Below are 26581 nucleotides of genomic sequence, written 5' to 3'. Positions count from 1 at the left end.
TTTGCTTTGGCAGCCCAGTCCACAGCTCCGGAGCCCCCAGCTGGCTCCCCGTGCTCCGCCAGTCCCAGACCAGCCGGGGCACAGACCCCAGCCCGGGGGACAGGAACTAGCGATCCCCACCGCTTACTGTGCTGCCGGGCTTCCTGGGACGCACCACTCCCCGCCACCTGCACCAGCCTCCACTTCCCGCACCGCTCTGAGCCTGGCCCTGCCAAGCCGCCTTTAAAAGGAGCAGCTGAGCCAGCACCTCCTGCAGCCCCTGGGTGCTCCGCCTGCCCGGCCAGGAGAAACACCCCAAGGCCAGAGCAGGGACCCCTCTTGCCTGGCTGCAGCATTGCCCTTCACCCCCCTGCGAGCCACCTTGACTGCCCTCCAGGCGCTCCCTGCGGCTGCCTTTTTTTTTTCCGCTTGGGGCAGCAAAAAAGCTAGAGCTGGCCCTGGCTCAGATGGCTCTGTTGAGCCTCCACCTGTGCTGCAACACCTGCACTGCTATTTTTAGCATGCTCGCTCGAGCAGCAGTAGCGCGAGTCTTTCTATCCAGGCTGGGATACAACTGCAGTGTAGACATCCTAAAAGGGTGAGCACCCAAGCAACTTCCACTGCAATAAGACGGTGTTATTGGCTGCTCAGCAAAAAGAGACAAAATTCTGAACTATTCCACCAGACTCACTCCATCTCTCACAGTGATGTGGAAGCTCCATCCAGGTTCGCAAAAAGCTTTGAGAACTTCCCATGAAAGGGGCTATACAAGTGCAAGGATTATTATAGCCTTCGCTGTAGGAAATTAACCAGACAACTGCTTTAAAACCAGTAGCATTTGGGGGTATGTTCTGGATCAAATGTTCACCTACAGTGTTTCTGGAACAGCATTAGATTGACCATCACATCTGAAGTTTGGACAGGATTTTCCCCTGTCGCCTGATAGTGACATTCGCCTTTCCCTGGATCATTGAGAACAGACAGACACCTCCTCCACATTGAGGGCAGCTGGTAACAACCGAGGCCCATCACTGCCTGCCATCTCAGCTCTGTCTAGCCTCCTGCTCTCTGGGCCCGACTCAGCTCCCGCAGCAGTCAATGGAAAGAATCCTATTTCCTCTAGTGACGGCTAGAGCAGGACCTTCAGAAACAAGCTTGCAATTCTAGACCGCAGTGGGAATTTTGCCTGAGGAAGGACTGCAGGATTGGGCCCTCTGTTTCTAAACCAATGTGTGGAAAAGGCACCCAAGGCAGAAGAAACAGGAACGAGCGTGAGGGAATCGGACGTGCGATCCAGCCTTTTCATCACCACACGGCTGCAAATCTCTCTAAGAAAAAGCACCCGTTGGTCAGATACACAATGGGTACATTTCACTTCATTAAAATAAGCTCCTTAACAGAGCAGTGGAAACATCATGCAAGCAACAAACATATCATTAAGAGCATATTAAGAGCTGCCTTTCAAGGCTACCAGGAGCCAATTAAGGGATGACTAGCGTCACAAAGATGGCTTTGAAATGGATTGGATAGTTTTCGCTGGACACTGGCTCAGCTCATTTGCGCCATCAGCTCTTCAAGTTCCGGTCGAGCCTTTAATCGAACCTTGAAGTCTGTCTCTGTATGCTGAGGGGAGAAGAAATGGAGAAATAGGAATTAGTCTTGATCATGTTCCAAAATAGCAGCAAGACAATTATCTCCTGATATTGGCCATGCCGATGTTCTGTACTATACCAAGGGCTTGGCGGTAAGTAAGTGTTCACAGTTCTACTGAGCCCAGCAGTGCTGGAACATTTTCATAAGAACGGCCCTATTGGGCCAGATCAATGGTCCATCTAGCCCAGTATCCTGTCTTCTGACAGTGGCCAATGCCAGGTGCCCCACAGGGAATGAACACAACAGGTAATCACCAAGTGATCCATCCCCTGTCACCCGTTCCCAGCTTCTGGCAAACAGAGGCTAGGGACACCATTCCTGCCCACCTTGGCTAATAGCCATTGATGGATCTATCCTCCATGAAAACAGAGCTTGACATACGGCGCTATTGTAGCTCAGGAACTCAATATGTTTTAATTTCTAAAATAATTAACTAGGGCTGTCAAGCGATTAAAAAAAGTGATTAATCTTACTGTTAAAAATAATAGAATATCATTTATTTAAATATTTTTGGATGTTTTCTAAATTTTCAAATATATTGATTTCAATTACAACACAGAACACAAAGTGTAGAGTGCTCCCTTCATGTTTATTTTTTACTACAAATATTTGCACTTGAAAAACCAAAAGAAATATTTCAATTCACTCATACAAGTACTGTAGTGCAAATGTAGAATTATGTACAAAAAAAAAACTGCATTCAAAAATAAAACAATGTAAAACTTTAGAGCCTACAAGTCCACTCAGTCCTACTTCTTGTTCAGCCAATCGCTCAGACAAACAAGTTTGTTTATATTTACATGAGATAATGCTGCCTGCTTCTTATTTACAATGTCACCTGAAAGTGAAAACAGGCATTCGCATGGCACTGTTGTAGCTGGCGTTGCAAGATATTTACATGCCAGATGTGCTAAAGAGTCATAAGTCCCTTCATGTGTCAACCACCATTCCGGAGGACATGCGTCCATGCTGACAACTGGTTCTGCTTGACTACGATCCAAAGCAGTGCGGACCCATGCACGTTCATTTTCATCATCTGAGTCAGATGCCACCAAGAGAAGGCTGATTTTGGTGGTTCGGGTTCTGTAGTTTCTGCATCTGAGTGTTGTTCTTTTAAGACTTCAGAAAGCATGCTCCACACCTCATCCCTCTCAGATTTTGAGAAGGCATTTCAGATTCTTAAACCTTGGGTTGAATGCTGAAGCTATCTCTAGAAATCTCACATTGGTACCTTCTTTGCATTTTGTCAAATCTGCAGTGAAAGTGTTCTTGAAATGAATATCATGTGCTGGGGCATCATCTGAGACTGCCATAACATGAAATATATGGCAGCATGCAGGTAAAACAGAGCAGGAGACATACAATTCTCCCCCAAGGAGTTCATTCATAAATTTCATTAACGCATGGTTTTTTTTTAAATGAGCATCATCAGTGTGGAAGCATGTCCTCTGGAATGGTGATTGAAGCATGAAGGGGCATATCTGGCATGTAAATATCTTGCAATGCCTGCTACAAAAGTGCCATGCGAACACCTGTTCTCACTTTCAGGTGACATTGTAAATAAGAAGCAGGCAGCATTATCTCCTGTAAATGTAAACAAACTTGTTTGTCCAAGCGATTGGCTGAACAAGAAGTAGGATTGAGTGGACTTGTAGGCTCTAAAGTTTTACATTGTTCGTTCGGAGTGCAGTTATGTAACAAAAAAAAAAAAAAAATTGACATCTGTAAGTTGCAATTTCATGATAAAGAGATTGCACTACAGTACTTGTATGAGATGAATTGAAAAATACTATTTCTTTTATCACTTTTACAGAGCAAATATTTGTAATATAAACAATATAAAGTGAGCACTGTACACTTCGTATTCTGTGTTGTAATTGAAATCAATATATTTGAAAATATAGAAAAACATCCTAAAATATTTAATAAATTTCAATTGGTATCCTATTGTTTAGCAGTTGAATAAAACTGTGATTAATCACGATTAATTTTTTTAATCGCAATTAACTTTGAGTTAATCGCGTGAGTTAACTGCATTTAATCGACAGTCCTATTTTGAACTAATCTGTAGTATCGTTCTGCCCAGGATTCCAAAGTACTTTACATCCATTAACAAATCAAGCATTACATCATCCCTATAAGGCAGGCTCAGAATCAGTGTTTTACAGATGGGGATATGAAGGCAGAGAGAGGTTAAGAGACTCACCCAAGGACTTAGGGAATTAATGACAGAGCCAGAAACAGAATTCAAGGGCTCTAATTCTCAGTACCTTGCCCTGAACCACACACTCTTCAGAATCCATTGCCTATTTGGGTATCAGTATTTGTTTGTACAGAGACTGAATCATACAAAACTGTGAGAAGTCTTTCCAAGAGCCAAGAATTTATATTTCTTCAACAAAATGTGTTATAAAAGAAGTCTTAATAGGGACTTAACTGAAGCTGGTGACTGACAGTCTGATTCTCCTCCCCCTTAAGGTGGCCTAACTCAGGCACAACTCCACTCAAGTCAATGGAGTCGCACTGGCGGAAGCGAAGAAAATCAGCACACGAGTCCAAAAGTCTTGACTCAGTGAACAAGCAATGCAGACGCATACATACACCCTAAATAGCACACACAGTCTGGGGTAGCATACACAATACCCCGTGAAATGTATCCCTTCCCTAGGGTTCCAAACCAACCACCTAGTAGCTGTCCTGCTTGGTGCGTTACCTGCTGAGGTTTACAGATTATGAGCTATTGTGGATGCACAAGTTAGGAGTAAACAAAACTGGGCAAACCATTAAACATATGGAGATGGTTAAGTGCAGTTATCAATGCAAATTGTCGAAGTTCATTTTCAGAGACACGTACAGTTTATTTTACTGGAAGGAGGGGGAAATGGAAGATTCACCTATCTTAGGGCCTGATCCAAAGCTCACCAAAGCCCTTTGGTTCAGTCCTTTACTTATTATGATAGTTCCTATCCCTTTAGTATCCAGGCACTATGGTAGCGCTGCCATCTCTCCAGAACTTCACAAGACCATCCGGAGCGCCACACCTCTCTTGTGGGTTACCAAAGGCTAATGTAGTCCATGGATGCAGAGATCATCACTGACATTGCATATTTTTTCGTCCACAAAACCTACCTTGAATAAATAGAGCTTCCCAGAGCTCATTTGCTTTTGTAATACAAGGACATACAATGTATGGTGGCTTGAGGGCTTAAATTTTCCTCACCCCTCACAGTGCAGGAAAAGTTCTATCTACCCAGAGCCCAGCTCAGGAGTGTGAACTCTGGCCCGCCTCAGTGCTCTGGTGAAACTGAATATAAGAATGAACTTCTGCAGAAAGCAAACAAAACTTCTTCCCGGGAGGAAGTGTGATCTAATAGTTACAGGAGGGCACTTGGCTACTGGGTTCCATTCCTAGTCTGCCACCGACTCAACTCTTTAATCTTGTGCAAGTCAATTATCAATCTGCTTCTTCACCAGTAAAAGAGGGACAGTACTTCCCTGCTCCATAAAGGGCTTTGTGATCCTTGGATGAAAGGTGCAGTACACGCACTATGTAGTACTGAAAGGAAAGTATCCTACTCTGAACCACAGGGATTTTCTCTAGGTGCAAAGCCATTTACCATCCACTCTCTTCATGGGTGGTAATGGGAGCTGGTTGGAAAGGTGCTGGTGGCAGCGGAGGCACGTCACGGGATACGGAAGTCCAAATGCTATCCAGGGCACTGGTCAATGAGCAGAGTCTCACGTAGGCCAACTGACCAAGTGGGAGCCTGGCTCTGAGGCACGGTGGGCACCCACACATCAATGGGAGAGGTGGGTCTTCTCAGGATCAAGACCTTGTTCTGTGCTGTTGTGAGGCAGATTTCACCACATACATAGTAAACACTTTCTAAATGTGAACACGTCTGTAAACTTAAAGGTACCTCTTTCACTGACAGATGGACCCCTTCGGGCTGGTTACTCTGAATAACCTCCAAGAATACAGGAGCAAACGTTGAACTCAAACCACTGATCTGAAAGAAGAAATGAAATGCTGCAGGAGAAAAGCCAAACACCGGGTGAACCTTTTACATTAATGACACAGCAAAGGAGTCGATTTCAATGCAAGTCCAAGGTGGAGCCCAAACGAGACCCTTACAGTCCAACCACTCTGGGCCAATGTACATAACTTTATTTTGCAGGGGATCTTCCATGCACACTGTATCCCAAACGTGCCCCGTTTTGACATGAACAACCCCCCACCCTGCCCACAGTATCCCCACTGTCTGGGCAAGAACCTCCACTGCAGCTCCTGCTGTCTGAAGCATGTATTTTGTATCTCTACACCTCACTGGTTTTCTGACTCAGTTGAAAATACATCTCTTTTCCCTTTCTTATACCTCTTAACTTCTTTAGCTCTGCTACGGAGAAGCAGAAAGTTTGAGATACAGATGTATGTGTTGGTGTGTAGATCTAGAGACACATTCATGCACAGCATAGTTTTTTTAATTCAGGTTAAATTGTCGCTAATGTCCAGATCCCTACCACAGAAGCTGCCATGGAAGACTTGGGTCTCCAGTGTCAACTCTGAAAGTTCTCAGCATCAGCTCTGTGCCGTGGAAAACATCTACCTTTTAAAGCTTTGAAAGTGTATGCAGCTATAAGACGAGGAGAAAAGCATCACTGAGGAAACAGATTCTAGTTTAAAAACTATGAAGGGTCAATATAACCAGTGAGCTTTAAAAAATTATTATAAACCACTTCACAGAGATAGGGGCCAGTGAAGAGGAGTTTGGGCAAATATCTCGTTATGACTTTTCCATTTGTATTGTCTACCATTCAGCGTAAAAGAGACAGTACCAATCATTTGAGCTGGCAGACAAGCCTTCTGGGCTCTCCATTCTGCAAGTGGCTCATTGTGTGACTTTTACAGTTATTTAACTTCTTCATGCCTCAATTTCCACAAACAAGTGATTAGACTAGAGAGTTAGTTCGGTGCTTTGAGATCCTCAGAAGTAAAGTGCTATGCAAGAGCAGAGCGTCGTTATAGGCAAACAAAATTTCATACCTGTACAACTCGCTGGTGAGTTGTAAGAACAGCATCCAGGTACAGCCTGGACCCTTGCTCCTGCATGAGCATCACCTCCATGGTTTTAGTGGGCATGGCATAGCTGTAGAAACAACAATTCAGCTATCAGCAATTGGGGAAATGTTGACAGCCCTTGGCAGGAATGAGTGAACTTTCATCAGAAGAGAACATGGGATGAGATGAAGCATTCATGAGACATTAACTATGCAAACAAGGTAGACTGCATTAGGGTTGACACACGCAGGGCTGTATAATCACTTGTGTGACAGAACAAAGATAAGAGGGAAGTCTACGGCATTACTGCTGCCCAGAAGCTCTTTTGGGCACAAATGCTAACACAAAAGGAGACAACTTTATTCAATGCCTTTGTTGTTGAAGGAGAGATTTAAAGCAAACATCTAGTACATAGTTAATGTACCTGGTTTTATTTTCATGAGCAGTAACTGACTTGTGTCTTTCACAACAGTTATTCAGAAGGATAAGAAACGGCTGGTGTAACATGCCACTTGGAAAGACTTTATTTTCACCAATATGGACCTAGTATGTACAGAGGAGAGATACTTGGCAAATGTTGTTCTCATTTACGTCAGTGTAAATCCACAGATTTCAGTGGTGTTACTCTGGATTTTCACTGGTGCAAATGAGAACAGAATGTGGCCCATTGTGTGAACTGCTTGTACTGCAACTCAATTAGTGAGGAAGGATGATCTTGTGGTTAAGGCATTGGACTCTCACTCAGGAGATCTGAGTTCAAAGGCCAGGTCAGCCACAGATTTCCTTTGTGACCCTGGCCAAATATTTAACATAAGAATGATCATATTGGGTCAGACCAAAGGTCCATCTAGCCCAGTACCTGTCTACCGACAGTGGCCAATGCCAGGTGCCCCAGAGGGAGTGAACCTAACAGGCAATGATCAAGTGATCTCTTTCCTGCCGTCCATCTTCACCCTCTAACAAACAGAGGCTAGGGACACCATTCCTTACCCATCCTGGTTAACAGCCATTAATGGACTTAACCGCCATGAATGTATCTAGTTCTCTTTTAAACCCTGTTATAGTCCCAGCCTTCAATATCTCTGGCCTCAGTCAAAGGGGGCTAATATTTCTTTTCTCCCCTACTTTGTCTTTACTACATGTACAGCCCCTAGCACAATAGGGCCTTGCCCTCTGTCGAGACATGCAGCCATTACTGCAATACAAGTAACAATCTATGCAAGAACCACAGTCTAGGGTATGAAACAGTCATCTAGGTTGTGGGCTCTTCCTGTAACTATTCATAGGCGCATCCGAGCAGAAGACACTTTAATTTCCTAGCATCTGTGGGTCTTGTTCTAAAACATTGACGGGGGGGCTGGGGATCCCTACGGTTTGAGGGCAGACGGGACCATAAGATCATCTAGTCTGATCTCCGTGGAATATCCAAATGGGATCCAAGAGCCTTTTAATGTAAGTCTCTGCCATTTGACAGCTGTCCACTGAATTATGAGAAATCAGTGAGTGGTCCCAGTTTGTCTAGAGCATCCACATTGCAGAAAGAGACAGCACAACTGGTCTATGCATGCAGGACTCTCAGCTCCACGGCTGTGATGCAGCACCTCATACAAGAGCAGGGGTTCTCAAACTGGGGGTCGGGACCCCTTAGGGGGTCATGAGGTTATTACATGGGGAGTCATAAGCTATCAGCCCCTACCCCAGATCCTGCTTTGCCTCCAGCATTTATAATGGTGTTAAATAGATTAAAATTGTTTTTAATGTATGGGGGCGGGGGTCGCACTCAGCAGCTTGCTGTGTGAATGGGGTCACTAGTACAAAAGTTTGAGAACCCCTGTACAAGAGTCTAAAAAAGTAAATTCACTTTCTTGATGTTTTTAAATAGCGTTTAAACAGTGAGCACCATGCATACATTAAACAGCATTCGGACACAGATTCCCATATGTGCTAACATCCTTTCATGGTAGTTATGACAGGTCCCTTGGACAACACTATGAAGGCCCCAAAGGAATCAGCACTCAGTCGCAGGGGATGGTCAAGGCTGCAGACTTTTACAGATAATCTTTGTGCATCCCCCTCACAGAGCTGAAACAGCTGGGCATGGTTTCGTCCCGTAATTATTGCTCTGCAAAGACCCTGCAGGAGTCACATGCCCTGTTACATGATCCACAGGAACATTCAGAACAGCACAGTTAGCTTCTCAGATCTAACGTTGGAACCACAGTTACACGAGACCCCACCGTTCTACCTCAAGGAGAACACCACGACTCTCACCTAGAAGAGAGGGGTGGGGTTAGTATGGACCTGACAAGAAAATACATTTAAAGAACATTGCCTTAATGAAACCCTCTCTGCAGATCTCCACTCTAGGACAGCAGGAAAATCGTTAATGTTGACACGTTAAATGCCATCATTAGCATCCAGAGTTAATATCATATTGAGGATAATTCACACATCATAGAGCTATTGTTACAAGCTATCAGCAGACTCAGGCACACAATGCTGCAGCACATCAGATCCGTCACATCCCCAAAGTGAAAGCGTAAATCCTGGCAACAATATCAGGGTCCCTGGAGAAGAGCTGGTCCAACTCTCACCCCACATCTAGTTCAATCTAGTCTCTGCTATTTATAAACTGAAAAGGTGCAGTCCAGCCCCTTCATGAAAGCTGCCTTGTGACAAGCTTTTCCATGTCTTCGGAAAGCAAATTAAAATACAGACTTTGAAGGCTCTCTTGTCCTACTTTTAGGAAAATTATAGCTGTGGCAGAACAAGCAATTTGTAGGACAAAGCCCACAAGTCACTGTTCTGCCTGATCCAAGCTCCATTGTGCTACTGTAATTTTCGGTGCTTTTAGATGAGAAAAAGATAAAGACAGAGTGGGTGAAAAGTGACCTTGTCTCTAAACGTGGGGCAGTGAGGAGAGATCCATCCACGCAACAGATGTACGGGAACAAAATCTGACTCAAATCAGCAGAAACTCTGTTTGCATGACATGCCCCATTTCTTTTCTGAGACACAGACAAAAGAGAAATGTGTCAAGAGGAAAAGAATCCAGCACAATTGACAAAAGTGAGACAGGGCATTTTAACTTCTCACAACATGTGGAAAAGACACATGGAGGGCTAGAACTCTAATTATATTTGTGGCACTTTTCATCTTCAAAGAACTCTACCCACGTCCAGCCATCCTCAAGACCTATGAGGTAAGCAGGCATTAGTCAACACATTTTGCAGATGAAAAAGCTTGGGCAGAGAGGTGGCAAGTCCACGGAATATCCAGGATTAGAACTCAGAAATTCGCCTTCCCTATTCCTGTGCTCAGACCACTGGCTAATGCCCCTTTCTCCACTGACTGAAAACTGAGAGCTAAATTCTTCCCTGTGATCTGCACAGCCAGTCTATTGACACCCATCCTGTAGCTTTTCCTACTTGAACAGAGCTCCAAGTGAGGTCAGTCAAGAGCCCACGGAGACTGAAAGAACAGAATAAATTCAAGAGAATGACCATGCGGATCAGAGAGGAAAATTCACACACACACGCCAACGTCACAGGGGAGGGAAAACTACAGCCCATCAGACGTTTTAATCCCACACTCGAGCGCCTACCATGGAGTGGGCCCTGGGGCTTGCCCCAAACCAGCCGTGGAGTGGGGTCGAGGGCTTTCCCTGCTCCGCATGTGCCATGACTCCACGTGGCTCCCGGAAGCAGTGGCATGTCCCCCCTCCAGCTCCTATGTGTAGGGGCAGCCAAGGGGCTCCGCATACTGCCCCCACCCTAAGCAGCGCCCCTGCAGCTCCCATTGGCTGGGAACCGCAGCCAATGGGAGCTGCAGGGGCACCGCCTACAGATGGGGCAGCATGCAGAGCCACCTTGCCGTGCCTCCACATAGGAGTCAGAGGGGGGACATGCCCACTGCTTGAGGTAAACGCTGCCCGGAGCCTGCACCCCTGACCTCCTCCTGTGCCCCAACCCTGATCTCCCTCTCACCCTCCAAACCCTTTGGTCCCAGCCCGGAACACCCTCCTACACCCCCAACCCCTCATACCCAGACCCACCCCAGAGCCTGCACCCCCAGCCTCACCCCCCTGCACCTCAACTCCCTGCCCCAGCCCAGAGCCCCCTCCCACACCCTAAACTCCTCATTTCTGGCCCCACCCGAAAGCCCACTCCCCAAGCCAAAGCACTCACTCCCTTATGCACACCAGTCCCAATTTTGTGAGCATTCATGGACCGCCATATAATTTCCATATCCGGGTGCGGCCCTTGGGCCAAAAAGTTTTCCCATCCCTGGTGTAACACCTTCACCTGCAAAGCTCTCATTTTTGTACTTTATCCGAGCAAGACCAAAGTACATATGGCATGTCATGTAAACACACAGAGATGACACGGAGTGGTGGCCTTTATACCTTTCAGTCACTCGAATGGAGAGTCGGTTGCAGAGTTTATGAACATATTGAGCAAAATGCTCCACCAGGCACATGTCGTACGCCGTCATCTGTATGTTCAGGTCTCCATATTCGTGATCTGATCCAGCCCGAATCTCCTTCATCCGTACCCTGTCCCTTTTCCTCTTTGAAACCTGTAAGAAAGTGAATTACCCTTCAGCATTCTTGGAAAGTCTAACTACACAAGATTCATGCCCAGTGGTGGTTAGAGCAGAGGACTGGTAGCCTGGACTCTATACCCAGCTCTAACGCTGGTTTGCTGAATAATCTTGGGCAAGTCAAGACTCCCTTGTGCTCATTTTCCCAGCTGTAAAATCAGGATAACACCTAATTTATAGAGGTGTTCTGAGGCTTAATTGGTTGAGGTCCTGGGATGACAGGCCCTATAGAGGCACCACACTCATCTGGACAACGTATGCTTAGCATGAAAGGCTACTTCTTCCAGAAGGAAGGAGTTGGAACAAACTGCTTCTAATTCAGCCTCTGCCGTCGAGGCACCTGTCTAGATGAATTATTGTTTCACTGTTCCAGAAACGTCTCTCTTCCAAATTCCAGGTAATGTAAAAAAATTCAAAACGGACCAAGACTTTACTTGCTAATATTCAGCAACGGCTTGTGATTGGTTTGGTTAAGTTCAACATAATTAATAGTTTCCATTAGCCAAACCATTTAGAGACTTAAATAAGGAAGTAATGGACACAAGAAAATATTTGTGTAGTGCTTTGAATAGGCTATTTCTTACTGCACAACAATCTTTGCTGGGAGAAGCAGAAGGAAAGCAGAATAGTCTTCGCCTATATACTCAGAAGCCCATAGAATTAGCAGCACCAACGTTTTAATTAGTCTGTAAATGTATCAGAATAAATTGAAAGTCAGCACTGTCAGAGCACTGAAAAGCCTACCTCCGGTGGAAGCAGGTGTCTGAACCTCCCAATGCCATGGGTCGGCTGGGACCTGTAGTGTCTGTTGCAGCTCAACAACGTGCTGCCTTTAAAGAGGAAGACAGAACAAATATGTTTCAAGTTAAAGGTCAGACAACTCCTCTCCTGACAAAGCAATAACAGTATGGAAGATAGGAGTCACCAGGAATCTACTGGGTTGAGGTGGGGCTGGCAGGGGCAGAAACCTGGAAGAAGAGTTTTTCTGTCTGTAATTAGGTGTTTTAGATCAGTGAGTCTCAACCTTTCCAGACTACTGTACCCCTTTCAAGAGTCTGATTTGTCTTGTGTACCCCCAAGTTTCACCTCACTTAAAAACTACTTGCTTACAAAATCAGACATTAAAACACAAAAAAGTGTCACAGCCACACGGTTACTGAACAATTGCTTACTCTCTCATTTTTACCATATGATTATAAAATACATCAATTGGAATATAAATATTTTACTTACATTTCAGTGTATAGTATATAGAGCAGTATAAACAAGTCATTATATGAAATTACAGTTTGCGCTTACTTTTTATGTAGCCTATTGTAAAACTAGGTAAATATCTAAATGAGCTGCTGTACCCCCCGAAGACCTCTGCGTACCCACAGAGGTAAGCATACCCCTGGTTGAGAACCACTGTTTTAGAGTAGTCAGAGGTGGGCAAGATGCTTCACACAGAAGACATGTCCCTGCCCCAGTCTACACTGTAGGTTACTCAGGATTAGTCATGTACCCAACACACCACAGTGGTTCAGTTAAGGATGGGGGGGGGGGTAAATATGTGCAAAAAATATGGGGGGGGGGCGTGTCCCATTGTCTCTTGTCAAGTTCTCAGATGAGATATAAATGAGGAAAGGGTAGTGACTTGGCAGACCACAACAGACTGAGAGAAGGGGAAGGGATCCCTAGCAGGAGGACATTCAAGGAGTTCAGCATGGAAAGGGCTGGAGCATGATGGTAGTGGTGAAACTGTGATGGATCCAGGATCCCAGTTATCCTTAAATCCAGCCCTGCTTCAAATATTCATGTATCCAAAGAAATGACAAGCTCTTGTTTCTTCTCATTACTCTGGGGCAAAGTGCTGTCCCTGCAGCCTTAACTTTAATAAGCGCACCCCAAAGTCAGGAGATATTTTAGACTGAAAGTACAATACCTTGAACCAGCAGGGTTCAAGAACATACTAGATCCTGTCTACACTTCAAGACCAAACTGTGTTTTAACCATGTCAGAGAACTGTGTTGTAACAGAATCCACCAGCACAATAGATACTGAAGTGTAGATGGGTTTAACCTTAAATTGTGTTTAAGACTGGTTCCACTAAGAGTTCCTGACCCAGTGTAGACAGAGAATATTGGGCTAGATTCACAAAAGGACTCAGGTGACTGCCTACCACTTTAGGCACCTAAAACTCAGAATCGGGCCCCACTGGGATTCATTAAAAAACCTCCAGCTGCTGCCAAACACTGTAGGATAAACTTGCCTGGCACCTACGTTTTCGTAGTAAAAGTTCTCTGGGCACCTACAGTTCAGCTTCTGGACATGCGCACTGCTGCTCCATGTCAAGAGTCCAGACACCTAAGCCCCAAAGCAGTGCACAATCCGGAGGAAGACAGGTGTTCCTCCACCTAACTACTCGCCTGTGGGACCCAATCAGATAATGCCCAGAGCTTACCTATTGGATCAAGCGCCTGTAGGCAAGCTTACCTCAAATGGCTGCGGGGGGAAGGCGGGAAAGGGGAGAACAGGAATGAGAAGATTCCTTCAAAACTTTTAGCCCAGTGGTTAAGGTACTCACCTAGGATGTAGGACAGCCCCCTCCATTCAACTTCCCCCTCCACCTGATGAGGAAAAGGGATCTGAACAAGGGATCTGCCACCTCTCAGGTGAGTGTCTTAGCCACTGATCTATTGGATATTCAGATATGGGGCTCCCTCAGTCTCTTCCGTTGAAACTGTTCCTCTGGCAATAAATAATGAAAAAAAATCACTGGAACAGAGAGAGAGAAAGCAAGTGAAACTTTCCTAGCCTGGTGGCTGGAGCACTCACTTGGGAGGTAGGAGACACAGAGTCCAGTCCCCCTGTTCCAGTGAATTTTTAAATGATTTATTCCACTGGGACAGCTTCAATAGGAGAGACTCATATCAGAACATATCATAGCTCCAAGGCTAGTGCACTCAGCTAAGTAGCAGATCCCTGTTCAAATCCCTTCTCATCAGGTGGAAAGCGGAATTGAACCAGGAGTCTCCCACAGCCCAGGTGACTACACTAACCACTGGGTTAAAAGTTACGGAGGAGGTCCTCCTCCTCTCCTCTCCTCTCCTCCACCCAGCTTCTTCCAAAAATGGGGCAGACACCTAACTCCAAGAGAAAGTTTGATGATAAGAATCCCAAGCAGAGGAAGGTAACTCCCTGCAGGCTGGATTTAGGTGCAGGAAGAGGGGCAGGGCTTAGAACACACCCCTCGTGTTGGCATTTCCCATTAGCTATCTTAGGTGGAGAGCCATCTAGTGTGCTGGCTTCTGTGAATCCCATTCTGAGGCACCTTTCCCCCAAAATGTACACGAAGCTGAGATGCCACAGTAAACTCTGTGAATCCCAGGGATTTTCTAGGCACCTAAAAGTTAAGTGTGGGGACACAACATTTCTTTGCGAATACAGCCCATAGTCTCTAGCAGATGTTTCTCTATAACATAAAGTCAGTCAGTCTAGGACTCTGTGCTTAGCCATGCCGAGAATGGAACAAGAGGAAGATTTGCAGTCAGACTGAATGCTGGCCCAGTGCCCATCTGAATTATTCATTACAACACCATCAATCTGCTCAAATTTGGTTTAAAGAATTAAACAGCGAAGTGACATGATGGCTCAAGTGTGAATATTTGTTGCAGGTACAAGAAGGTTTTTAGTGTATTGTATTCAAAATCTACAGTGAGTTCTTACCTACAGCACAGATGGGGCTCTCTCTGGCCGCTGTTACTCTAAAGGAAAAGCCAGGATGAAAGTTAAAAGCTATTGTCGTTTCATTTATAAAAGTACTGTACAGATTTTCAGCCTCTAAATGGAGTCATTATTCTTGAGTGACAGGTCTTATAGGCAGAGAGTGTGGAAAATGGATTAGATCTTTACACTACGGCCCTCATTACTGCATTATCTGTGCACCTCACACCCATTAATGGATTTTACCCTCACGCCACCACAGTTGGCTAGGGTAGCATTATCCTCACAGGAATATTAAATGACTTGCCCAAAGTCAGACATGTTGTCACAATCCGCTAGACCCATGGTGTCAAACTCATTTGGGGGAACAGATAGAGCCAAATTCTGTGTTTCATTCTTTTGGGAGTTGGGGTGAGAATTCAGGATGGCATGCTCTGCTTGATCCCCAATGAAGACTCCACTGATGTCAGTGGGAGGCACACACAAAGATCAAGGAGATAATATAGCTTTTACATAGTAACTAAAACTTTTAATTATTCTTGTATGTCTTTCTCTGCAGGAACTCCCAATTCCTACCCCTCGAGGGCTTCACTCCCACCCCGCAACCATTCCATTTGCTACAGTGATCCGTTAATACTGACATTACACCACCATCAGTGGGCTTTAGAGATGATACACTGATTAAATCCATAAGGAGTAGGTCACCCCTCTGACTCATTTTTCAGCTCTCTGCAAATTCAGACAGACATCATAACGTTGGTTTACACACACACACACCCATTACATTTGGCAGATTATGGCTGCAGCCATGATGTCTAGAAAAACACACTTTTTTTGGGTCATTAAAAAAAGTTTACATTCTGCACAGTCTGAGTATGGCATGTGAGCCACAAATACATCATGCACATCTGATCTGGGTTTTGAGTTTGACACCCATGCACTAGACCATTCTTCTTACACTGATGGTGCAAGGAACCATCTCTTTTACATAACCTGCTATTCCATCAGCTTCCAGGTGTCATATGAAACATTCCTTTCACTATATCTCAATGTTTTACCTTTCTCTGATGAATTATTTTTCAACTGTATAATGATTTTTTTAATTGATTTTATAAGTTTGCCAGGCCAGTTTGTAAAAGAGACAGGATATAAAAATGTTATCTTGAATCTTACATTTGCTCAGCCAGATTTCAGAATCCTTACCTGCTAAGAGCAAATGCCTGTTTTAGAAACATTTCCTTCCCCAGGCATAGCACCTACAACAAGCCAACATTGTTAGAACACAAACAAACATGTAAGAAAAGCATCAAGAAGGTTTTCAAAACAGTCAGTTGTTAGCTTATTCCTCTTGGAATGCATCTTCCCTAACAAAATTCGGTAACTTCATAATGTACCAATAAACTTCCCAACCAGTTTTCATTGGCCTAAAGCAAATCATCACTTCTCAGTACACTACTACAACACAAAAGGGGACAGAATAACAGGAGGATAGATGACTGTAATTTCTCTTTCACATATTCTATCACTTGTACATGTGAATTCCAGTAACTTGATATTTAGGGGATCCACTACCAACCAAATTCAACCCTATGTCACTACATTGACTTCAACTTTAACTAACTAATTATATCAATTACCTTCCCATTTACTCCAGTTGTATCTGATTTGGTAAAGATACAATTCCTCTTCTCTGCGATAATATCTAGCATCCACTCAAAGTATCTGACATAATTTATGATAAGAGGAAAAATATCAAAAAAAAAAAAAAAAAAAAAAGACAAGACAGACTAAAGTGCTCAAAGTATCCAACAAGAGCTCAGTATTTAAGCCTTGTCTACATTAGACATTTTCAGAATATCTCCTACTGGTTCCTCTGGTTGTAGCCACATTTGGAGTGGTAGCAGAGATAAGGCACTAATGTTTTTACCAAACCTTGTCTAGTGTAGGGGAAGACCACACACAGGTAAGACATCTGGTGACCAGCTCATCCTACTGTTCACATTGTTTGCCACTGCTAACATTGGAGGATTTGCACTGGTTTCAGTGCACCACTTGAGATATTTCCATAAAATTGTCAATGTAGACACATCTTCAGATCCCTTCATTTTACAGATGAAGGAAGTGAAGCACAGAGAGAATAAGTGACTTGCCAAGGTCACAGAACCAATTTCTCCTGACTCCCACTATCTTAATCTAAACACTGAAGAATATTGCTTTCTGATACAAAATGCACTATTGGAAACAATCCCACACTGGCCCTTGAGGAATGAAGGAGTGGCCAAAGCATAACCCATAGAGTTCAATAGTTCAGCCCACGGGTCCTTGTATGGTCTCTTCTGATGCAAGCAAAGGATCTGTAATCGGCACAGGAACATGGGACTTTCCATATGAAGGAGAAGGGTGACTATATTCAACTCCTTTTCACAATAAATAAGGCCTGGTCTACAGCCAAAACTTAGGTTGACTTTATGGCGCTCAGGAGTGTGAAAATTTCACACCCAAGAGATATAGTTAAGCCCTTCTATAGACACTGCTACATCAATGGAAGTATTGTACCATCAACTTAGCTACCACCTCTCAGGGAGGTGCATTTATTATAGCAATGGAAAAAACTCTTCCATCACCATAACAGGTGCCTACACTACTGTGCCACACTAGCACTTATTGTACAGACATAGCCTAAGAATCTCCCATATTAAGAAAGATAAATTCAGACTGGAACAGGTGCAGAGAAAGGCTACTAAGATGATCAGAGAAATGGAGAACCTACCTTATGAGAGGAGACTTAAGGAGTTTGGCTCACTTAGCCTAACCAAACGAAGGAGGAGAGAAGATATGATTGCTCTCTATAAATACATCACATGGATAAACACCAGGGAGTGAGAGGAATTATTTAAGCTAAGAGTCAATGTTGACAAAAGAACAAATGGATATAAACTGGCTCTCAATAAGTTTAGGCTTAAAATTAGGCAAAGATTTCTAACCATCAGAACAGCCTTGCAAGGAGAGCGGGGGTGGGGGGAACCCAACTAGCTGCAAGACTGGGCTTGATCAGTTTATGGAGGGGATGGTATGATGAGACTGCCTGCAATGGTATATGGCCCATCTGCAACTGCTGTCAGCAAACGTCTCTAACACCTAGAGATGGGACATTAGAGTGGGAGGATTCTGAGTTACTACAGGGACTTCTTCCCCAGGTGTCTGGCTGGTGAGTCTTGTCCAGATGCTCAGGGTCTAACTGACTGCAGAATACTTGGGGTTGGGAAGAAATTTTCTCCCAGCTCAGAATGGCAGAGACCCGGGGGGGGGGGGTCACCTCACTCCACAGCATGGGGCATGGGTCACTGGCTAGATTGAATTTGTGCAAGTGGTGGATTTTCTCTAATTTGAAGTCTTTGAATCATGATTTGAGCATGTCAGTAACTCAGTCGGAGGTTGTGTGCATATTGCAGGAGTGGGCTTGCGAGACTCTGTGGTCTACCACGTGCAGGAGGTCAGACTAGATCAGGGGTAGGCAACCTATGGCACGCGTGCCACAGATGGCACCCGAGCTGACTTTCAGTGGCACTCACACTGCCTGGGTCCTGGTCCAGGGGGGCTCTGCATTTTAATTTAATTTTAAATGAAGCTCCTTAAACATTTTAAAAACCTTATTTACTTTATAATACATAACTAAGCTATTGTTGTACCTAGACTTACAGAAAGAGACCTTCTGAAACCGTTCACATGTATGACTGGCACGTGAAACCTTAAATCCCAGTGAATAACTGAGGACTCGGCACACACTGCTGCAAGGAGGCCGACCCCTGGACCAGATGATCGCTATGGACTCGCTGGCCTCAAATCTACCAGCGCCGCACTTGGGCCCCCCTTAACTTACCAACAAACGCTTGGGCGGGGCAGTTCGGGCAGCCCCGGCTGAGTGGGTCTGAACGGGGCTTTTCCAATGACTACACCTGTGCTGTGTTAGGGTCCGCCCCCAATACCTTCCCCGCAGCCCCTCGTCCCCACCCCCCGTGTAAATACCTTCCGCAGCGCCGAGCACATCCTCGCCCGCTGCCCGGCCCCGGCAGCGAACACCCGGCCGGAAGAGTGGGCCGAGCCAGGCAGGCAAACGCGTCCCCCGCGCTCCGGGTCCTGCAGAACGTGTCTCCCCCTCACTCCCTGAGCCTCGCACCTACAGTTCCGCAGCAACTCGGTTCCGCCGTCTCCTCCCCGGGCCGCAGGTTCCCCTCCCCCGAAGGGAGGGTACCGACCCCCGACGTCATTAGCCAGGCAGGGCTCGGGCAGGCCAGCCGGGATCCCGCATGGCTCGTGCCCTGGGGAAGGGGGTTCCCTTGCAGGAGGAATGCAGGGAGGTGGGGTGTCACAGCAGCCTGGGTGCTCAGTCCTGCCTGCACTCCCCCCGCAGAGCCTCCACACAAGGACAGCCTGGGGCAGGGCACGTCTGGCCCTAGAGCTGCATTGGGGGCGGGGAGGGGAGTATTTTAATACCTCAGTGTTGGGGCTTGTCCAATTGTTTCCTCTGCACAATACTAGGTGCAGAAAAATTCCATCATTGAGGTATTAGCCTGGGTCTTGAGAGAGGCAGGTTCAGGTCCCTGCCAGACTTCCTCTGTGGAGGTGTGTTTTGAGGATAAATGCATTAACCACAGGGAAGTGCTCACATACTGAGGTGTCAGGGTCCACATGACTAGCTCAGAGATGCATGAGTGTCCCTGTTTGCCTATAGCCATGTATCTATGTCTGCATGTGTCCATGCTCATGTGCATGTGCTGTCTTGGCAAGTTCTTTAAACACCTTGTGAGTTTTCTATACCCACTCATATATGTTCTGATCTTTTAAGGTGTTCTGAACATCTGTTTTGTCCATTTATTATGGGAGCATTGGAACTGCTGATGCAGCTCCCACAGTCCTTTATCATCATTATTATTTTTTGTCTTGCCCTCCCCTGCCTTTTTCCATGGTCACTAGCAGCCAAGGACGAGCTCTAAACTCAAGCATAAAAGTACTAAATAAGCAGGATCAGCTGTGGAGGAAAACTGACTAAAATAATATAAGTCCTCTGCAGTCAGCCTGGCTTGTAAAGCACATCAACAACTGTGTTGCATTTTCAATTACTTTTCTTTTTTTTTTAAATTTCCCTGCAGCACTGGAATCCCTAATACAACAGCCTTATCCTAGTGCATGAGAACCAGGAAGTGTAATTGACCTCTTGAATTTTGCCAGTCTTCTAATGACCTGCAGCATGACATTTTAATTCCTTTATCTGAACATGCAGAGAATTTATATTTTGCTGTTGTCAACTGAAAGATGAATAGGGTGTAGACTAGGTGATGTAACAAGTCCATCCAACTTGAATGGTTCTATGAATCATGTGTTATATTATTAACACATATAGAGTTAGCACTGCCAAGCAGCTCACATTTGGTACATAATAGATGGGAGGAAGCAGTAGACGTGGTATATCTTGATTTTAATAAGGCTTTTGACACAGTCCCACATGACATTCTCATATAAGCAAACTAGGGAAGTGTGGGCTAGATTAAACCACTATAAGATGGGTGTGATGTATCCCCCCTAAGGTGCCACCTGGAACTGGGGTACCACTGAGCCCCCTGACCCACCAGCCTGGGCTATCTCTCACACTGTGCTGCTGTGGCAAGTTCCAAAGTCCTCCAAGCTTGCACTTTCACCAGCATTCACGCAGGTAGGGACGCACCCAGCTGCAGTCACATGCTGTCTCTCTAACCACCAGCCTAGGACCCCAGAGCAGTACCAGCCTGCTCTGGTCAAACCTGCCCTGGTGTAACACCCAGTCCGCCTTTCCCTCAGTGTGAAGACGACCATGCACACTTGTGGTAATCAAGCTGAGATTTTCCCCAGATGCCTTAATCCAGTGTTTCTCAAACTTTTGTATTGGTGACCCCTTTCACACAGCAAACCTATGAGTGTGACCTCCTCTTATAAACTAAAAGCACTTTTTTAAATTTAACACTATTATAAATACTGGAGGCAAAGTGGGGTTTGGGGGGTGGAGGCTGACAGTTTGCAACCCCCTGAGGGGTAACAACCCCCAGTTTGAGAACCCCTGCCTTAGTCAAATGGTTTGGATTAAAACATAAAATAAGTGTATTAACTGCACAAGGATAGATTTTAAGTGATTATAAGTGATAGAAAATGGATCAAAGCAGAGTACCTAGTAAGTAAACAAAACACACCAGCTAAGCTTAATACACTAGATAGATAGGATATGAACTAGCAAATTCTCACCCTGAGTGATAAACTGGCTGGCAGATTCTTAAGGCACAAGCTGCCTTGGCTTTGCAGCTTAGGTTTCCCAGGTTTTCATACACAGGCTAGAAATCCCTCTCGCCTAGGACCATTACTTCAGTCTCTGTTCCTCAAGGATTTCCAGGTGTGTTGTTGTAGGGAGAGTGAGGTACCATCATGATGTCATTTCCTCCCTTTTATACATTCTTCCCATTTGCCGGAAAGCTCTTTTACTGTGACCTGGGTCAAACAGGTTCCCAGTGTGTAGTGCTATCTCTGAGATGTTTCTATTGTACACAGTTCCTGGGGTAATCCTTGTGCTTATGTGCATTTCCTCAATAAGCCATTAACATGGTTTGGCCTTTTTATTGTTGTACCTGAAAGGCTGCTTGTGGGTGTTTTCGCATGTTTCAGTAACACATACATAGCCAAACTTCATAACTTCACATACAACGATAGCACATACAGTCCAACAAGATATTAATGTCTTAACAGATCAAGACTTTTAGAGTGATACCTCACAAAGCATACTTTGTGCAAAACATATCCTAATTACATGACAGTGGTGAATATTGGGTTGCCAGGGTGTCACAGTGGGTCCAAGACTGGTTAAAAGATCATACTGAAAAAGTAGTTATCAATTGTTCCCTGTCAATCTGGGAGACCATATCCAGGGGGGTCCTTCTGGGGTCTGTCCTGCATCCTGACTAGGCAGCAGTACTGCAGAAAAGGTTTTCAGGGCTAGAGTGGATCATAAATTGAATATGAGCCACCAACGTGATGCAGCTTTGAAAAAAGGCTAATGTGATGGGGTGTATTAACAGGAGTGTCATATGTAAGACATAGGAGGTAATTGTCCCACCGTAATCGGCCTTAGGGAGGCCTTATCGGAAGTACTGTGTCCAGTTCTGGCCACCACACTTTAGGAAAGACATGGCTAAATTGAAGAGAGTCCAGAGGAAAGCAACAAAAATGATCAAAGATTTAGAAAACCTGATCTCTGAAGAAAGCATAAGCAACTGGATATTTTAGTCTTGAGACAAGAGGACTGAGGAAGGACCTGATAGTTTTCAAATGCATGAAGGGCTGTTATAAAGAGGATGCTGGCTGTTCTCAATGTCCACTGAAGGTAGGAGAAGTAGTAATGGGCTCAATCTGCAGCCAGGGAGATTTGAGATAGATATTAGAAAAAAATGTCAAAACAATAAGGGTAGCTAAGCACTGGAACGGGCTTCCAAGGGAGGTTGTAGAAACCCTGTCACTGTGTTTAAGAATAAGTTGGACAAACACCTGTTAGGGATTGTCTAGGTTTACTTGGTCCCACCTCAGCACAGGGAGATGGACTAGATGACCCCTTGAGCCCCTTCCAGTCCTACATTTCTATAATTTCTTCAAAAAACATACATCGCTTGCATGCTAAGAAGAACTTGTATATCTACATGTAACAGCACTATTGGGTTACTACTGCCTTAACAATACTTTGTATAGCCCTGGTTATCCAAGGCTATCAAAGCCCTTTACAGGCATTCATGAATTAGACCTCCCAGCCCCCATGAGGTCTGTAAGTAATGAAACTCCCACTTTATGGGTAAGGAAACTGAAGCACCGAGGGTCTGATTCTATCTTTGCACAGTCATTTACATGGTGCAAGGGGAATGCAATATAGCTGCAAAATGTTATTACCATTTTGTAGCATTCTACACCCACTTTGCCCAGAGGTAAATGACTATGCAGGGAGTTAAGGCAGTGGACAGTCAGGCTATTCACACAGAAAGTTGGCCTGCACATAGAACCCCAATTTTGCACCTGATGGGGAGGGATAGCTCAGTGGGTTGAGCATTGGCCTACTAAACCCAAGGTTGTGAGTTTAATCCTTTAGGGGCTTGGGGATTGAGTTAGGGATTGATATTGCTTTAAGCAGGGGGTTGGACTAGATGAGGTCCCTTCCAACCCTGATATTCTTAAATTAAAAAAAACCTCTGGTATAAATCAGGAGTTACTCCACCAAGAGCAATGGATTTATACCAGTATGATATAAGTGAGAGGAGAATCAGACCCTTTTATCTACCTACCTGTACTATAACCTATTATCTAGACCTGTAACTCTAATCTATAAACGCACTAAGAACCCCCCACCCCCCAGTTGCTTCCCTCCTCCTTCCTTTCCTCCCTATGACTGGAGGAGTATTAATGGGCCACTTCCCTTTGATGGTCCCTTGAAATGGGTGTTAACTACTTATGCTAGACAATCTGTTCCACCTTGTATTTAGCTGTGACACTCGAAAGGGTAGGTCTATACTTGAAATGTTGCATTGGCGCAGGTCAGTAATGCAGCTGCATCACTGTAGCAATTAGTGAAGTTGCTCCTATGCCGATGGGAGAACCCATCGACATAGTGCTGTCTACCCAGGGGGTCAGGTGGGTAAAACCAAACAGAAGTTGGTCCAATAAAAAATATTACCTCACCCACTTTGTCTCTCTATGTGCCCGGCAGACCTCCTCCAGGCATGCCTCACAGCGACCGTCAGGCCGCCCCCGCCCCGCGGCTTGCTGCCCCAGGCACGCACTTGGAGCGCTGGTGCCTGGAGTCGCCCCTGTGTAAAATGGGGATAATGATACTGACCCACCTTTGTAAAGTGCTTTGAGATCGAGGGATGAAAAGCCCAAGGTACGTGTTATTTCCTTTCAGGGAGATGACTTTCCAGACTTAACCTCATGGAGCCAACCAAACCATCTTCGTCATTCCACTTCGGCAATTCCCCACCAAGAGTAACTAGGAAGCCAAGATTCTTTAAGACTGAAAGGAAAATCTCTGAATGACTTTCTTCACCTGTACTGACATGAAACCAGCCAGGTGGCCGGTGACGCATAATACTTCTCAAATGTGGTGGCCAGTAATTTATAACATTAACTAATCCACAGCATCCCAGGCTGTTCTCCCATTTGGCAGATGGGGAAATGGAGACAGAACCGTTAAGTGACATAACAAAAGCTACAGAGTAAGTCAGCATCAAAACCAGGATTAGAACTTAGGGATCCCAGCCTGCAACTCACATCAGGCAGGTACATCACATCCTGCTCTATTTCTGCATTGCTGGCAAACTGACTCCCAACTCCCCAGCATCGTGCTGGGCGCACCAGGCTGCTGGAGATGTCCCTTCTTCAAATGAGACAAACCCGAGGCCCTGACCCGTTGTGATTGAACAAAGATTTTTGCCAGAATGAGGTTATTAGCCCTGGTGTCCTGGCCAGATTCCAATTCCATTCTGCCTCCTGCCTGCAGTTTCATTTGGAGGCTGTATTTTTTCACTTCTTACTTAAAACTTTGGGGCAGTGTTGCTGTTAAGCAGATGCTGCGTTCCACCTTAAAGGTGGCAGCATTACAGTGTTGGGCAAAAACAACAGGAGTACTTGTGGCACCTTAGAAACTAACAAATTTATTTGAGCATAAGCTTTTGTGGGCTACAGCCCACTTCATAAAAAGTGATTCCTCCACCCTCTGGATAGTTTGGGCAGTCAGTAAGGTTTTTAAGGCGTGTTAAGCTCATCAAGTTGGGAAGAAGAAGATTATAAAATCCTGCGCTGTATGGTAGCATTAGGATTGCCGTGAGTTTTGGGTAATGTACTGGATGTGTTGTGCTATTATTACAGGCAGGACTGGGATCCTGGGGTAAAAAAATTCCACCCCAGAGATTGGGGGGAGCAGATGAGTCTGTTCAGAAGGTGACCACCAAGGCGAGGTTGAGGAGCTCAACTGGCCCTTCAGCTAACAATACCACAACAATGAAGTACATTTGGATAACCTATGCCCACTCAGTATGGCACTCTGTCCTCCTCTAGGGGTGGCTGGGCCTATCACAGCCTTGGCTATTAAAAATGGGTCTTTTAATTCAGGCAGTAGTGCCTTCTTATGCTTTGATCGGAAGGTCCCCAGTTTGAGCCTCACTGCCGGTGACCCACCCAGGGGCGTAGCATTACATTGACATGGCACCTTTCATCTCACAGGATCCCCAATTGTTTTAAAGGACTATAGAGCTTGACTCAGCAGGCTGCTGAGAGCCTCTTGCAAGGTCCTGAGGCCCTCAACTCCCTTGTCTTGAAGTCAGTGGGAGCTGAGGGCTTGCAGGCCCTCTTAGATACTAAAGTGATAGGCACCCTAGAAATGCCAGAGACACAGACACAAGATGCTCAGTGCCTTGCAGGATTGGACCTTACATACACACAGGAATCACTTTATCAGCCAGTGAAATGCAGCTGCCTCTGGGGTGGATTTGTAGCTGGGATGTTCTCTGACAGCACACAGCAATGCAACACCACAGGAAATGAAGAACATTTTCCAATTGAAGCTGCCCTAGGAGTGTAAGGATATAGAATGTAATTTACTCTATTGGAATTTGGGCAGGATATTCGGACTAACTATTAGGGATTAGGACACAGGGCCACTCAGAAGATTCAGGGGGCCTGGGGCAAAGCATTTTCAGGGGCCCCTTCCATAAAAAAAAGTTGCAATATTATAGAATACTGTATTCTCATGGGGGGCCCTGCGGGGCCTGGGGCAAATTGCCCCACTTGCCCCCCATCTGGGCAGCCCTGCTAGGATGTGGGCAAGCATGCCTAGTGGTTGGAGCAGGAATTAGTAGCCAGGAATCAGAGTCTGAGCCAAGGATCAGAGTCCAGGTTTGGAACCAGGTTACTCAGAGTGAGGTGAGGCGAGGCGAGGAGCTCGGTCCAAGGCTAGGATTAGCAGGCGCTAACACAGTCATGGGCAAATGCTCTCAGCAGCCAGCACACTGCTTCTGTTGATGGTCTTAAGCACAGGTCTACTGATCCCCAGCCAATGAAGCAGCTCAATTTGGGCCCGGCTGTGTTCATCAGGAGGTTAAGCTAGCAGGTAAGCAGGCTAACTGTGGCTGCTTCCCTTACTCCTGACACTAACACCCCTCTCTTGTGTGATGTTTGATGCATGATTTGTCCAGCGACAAACCCATTATTCAATAAAAACCCTGTGGTTTATTGCTTGGCTGGCATCAAAGGAGCCAAACAAACTCGCTCTTCTTTATGGATTGTCAGGGATGACTTTGGCAGCAACAATCGTTTGGAAAAGTCATTGAAGCAAAGGGAAAATCCAGGAGCTTTGTGCTGCCAACAGCAGCATCACCCACACAGTAAGTTGATCTAGAATACCTGCATCTGACATTTTAGAGTATATGTATGGCTGATCACAAGATGTGTGACACACCTGTTTACAAGACAGACTGGTCCGTGGGTGTGAGAGATTATAACTCCATCCTGGATGGTTAGGAAAGCTCC

General features: G+C 45.3%; 1 protein-coding gene across 1 annotated transcript; it reads right to left on the bottom strand.

Moving 5' to 3' along the window:
- Positions 1 to 1335: 1335 nt before the first annotated feature.
- On the bottom strand, positions 1336 to 19124 carry MRPL48 (mitochondrial ribosomal protein L48). The gene is made up of 8 exons (XM_050931064.1): positions 19025 to 19124; positions 16202 to 16254; positions 15002 to 15039; positions 12038 to 12123; positions 11097 to 11269; positions 6677 to 6779; positions 5553 to 5642; positions 1336 to 1602 (listed from the first exon to the last, which is right to left on the bottom strand). The coding sequence occupies exons 1-8, from the start codon at positions 19043 to 19045 to the stop codon at positions 1528 to 1530; spliced, it is 639 nt and encodes a 212-aa protein (XP_050787021.1). The 5' UTR covers positions 19046 to 19124; the 3' UTR covers positions 1336 to 1527.
- Positions 19125 to 26581: the final 7457 nt, after the last annotated feature.

Source organism: Gopherus flavomarginatus, chromosome 1 (genome assembly GCF_025201925.1).
Source record: "Gopherus flavomarginatus isolate rGopFla2 chromosome 1, rGopFla2.mat.asm, whole genome shotgun sequence".
NCBI classification, from domain to species: Eukaryota; Metazoa; Chordata; order Testudines; family Testudinidae; genus Gopherus; species Gopherus flavomarginatus.
Note: the sequence above shows the minus strand (reverse complement) of the source record. Positions and strands in the feature narration are given on the sequence as shown.

What these genes read in the sequence shown, in the direction of transcription:
- MRPL48 (XM_050931064.1), bottom strand. Translation starts at nt 19,045, where the DNA reads ATGTGCTCGGCGCTGCGGAAG. An exon ending in GAGCCCCATCTGTGCTGTAG is followed by an intron (nt 12,124 to 15,001) that starts GTAAGAACTCAC and finishes TCCTCTTTAAAG; the next exon opens with GCAGCACGTTGTTGAGCTGC. An exon ending in GACACCTGCTTCCACCGGAG is followed by an intron (nt 11,270 to 12,037) that starts GTAGGCTTTTCA and finishes ACTTTCTTACAG; the next exon opens with GTTTCAAAGAGGAAAAGGGA.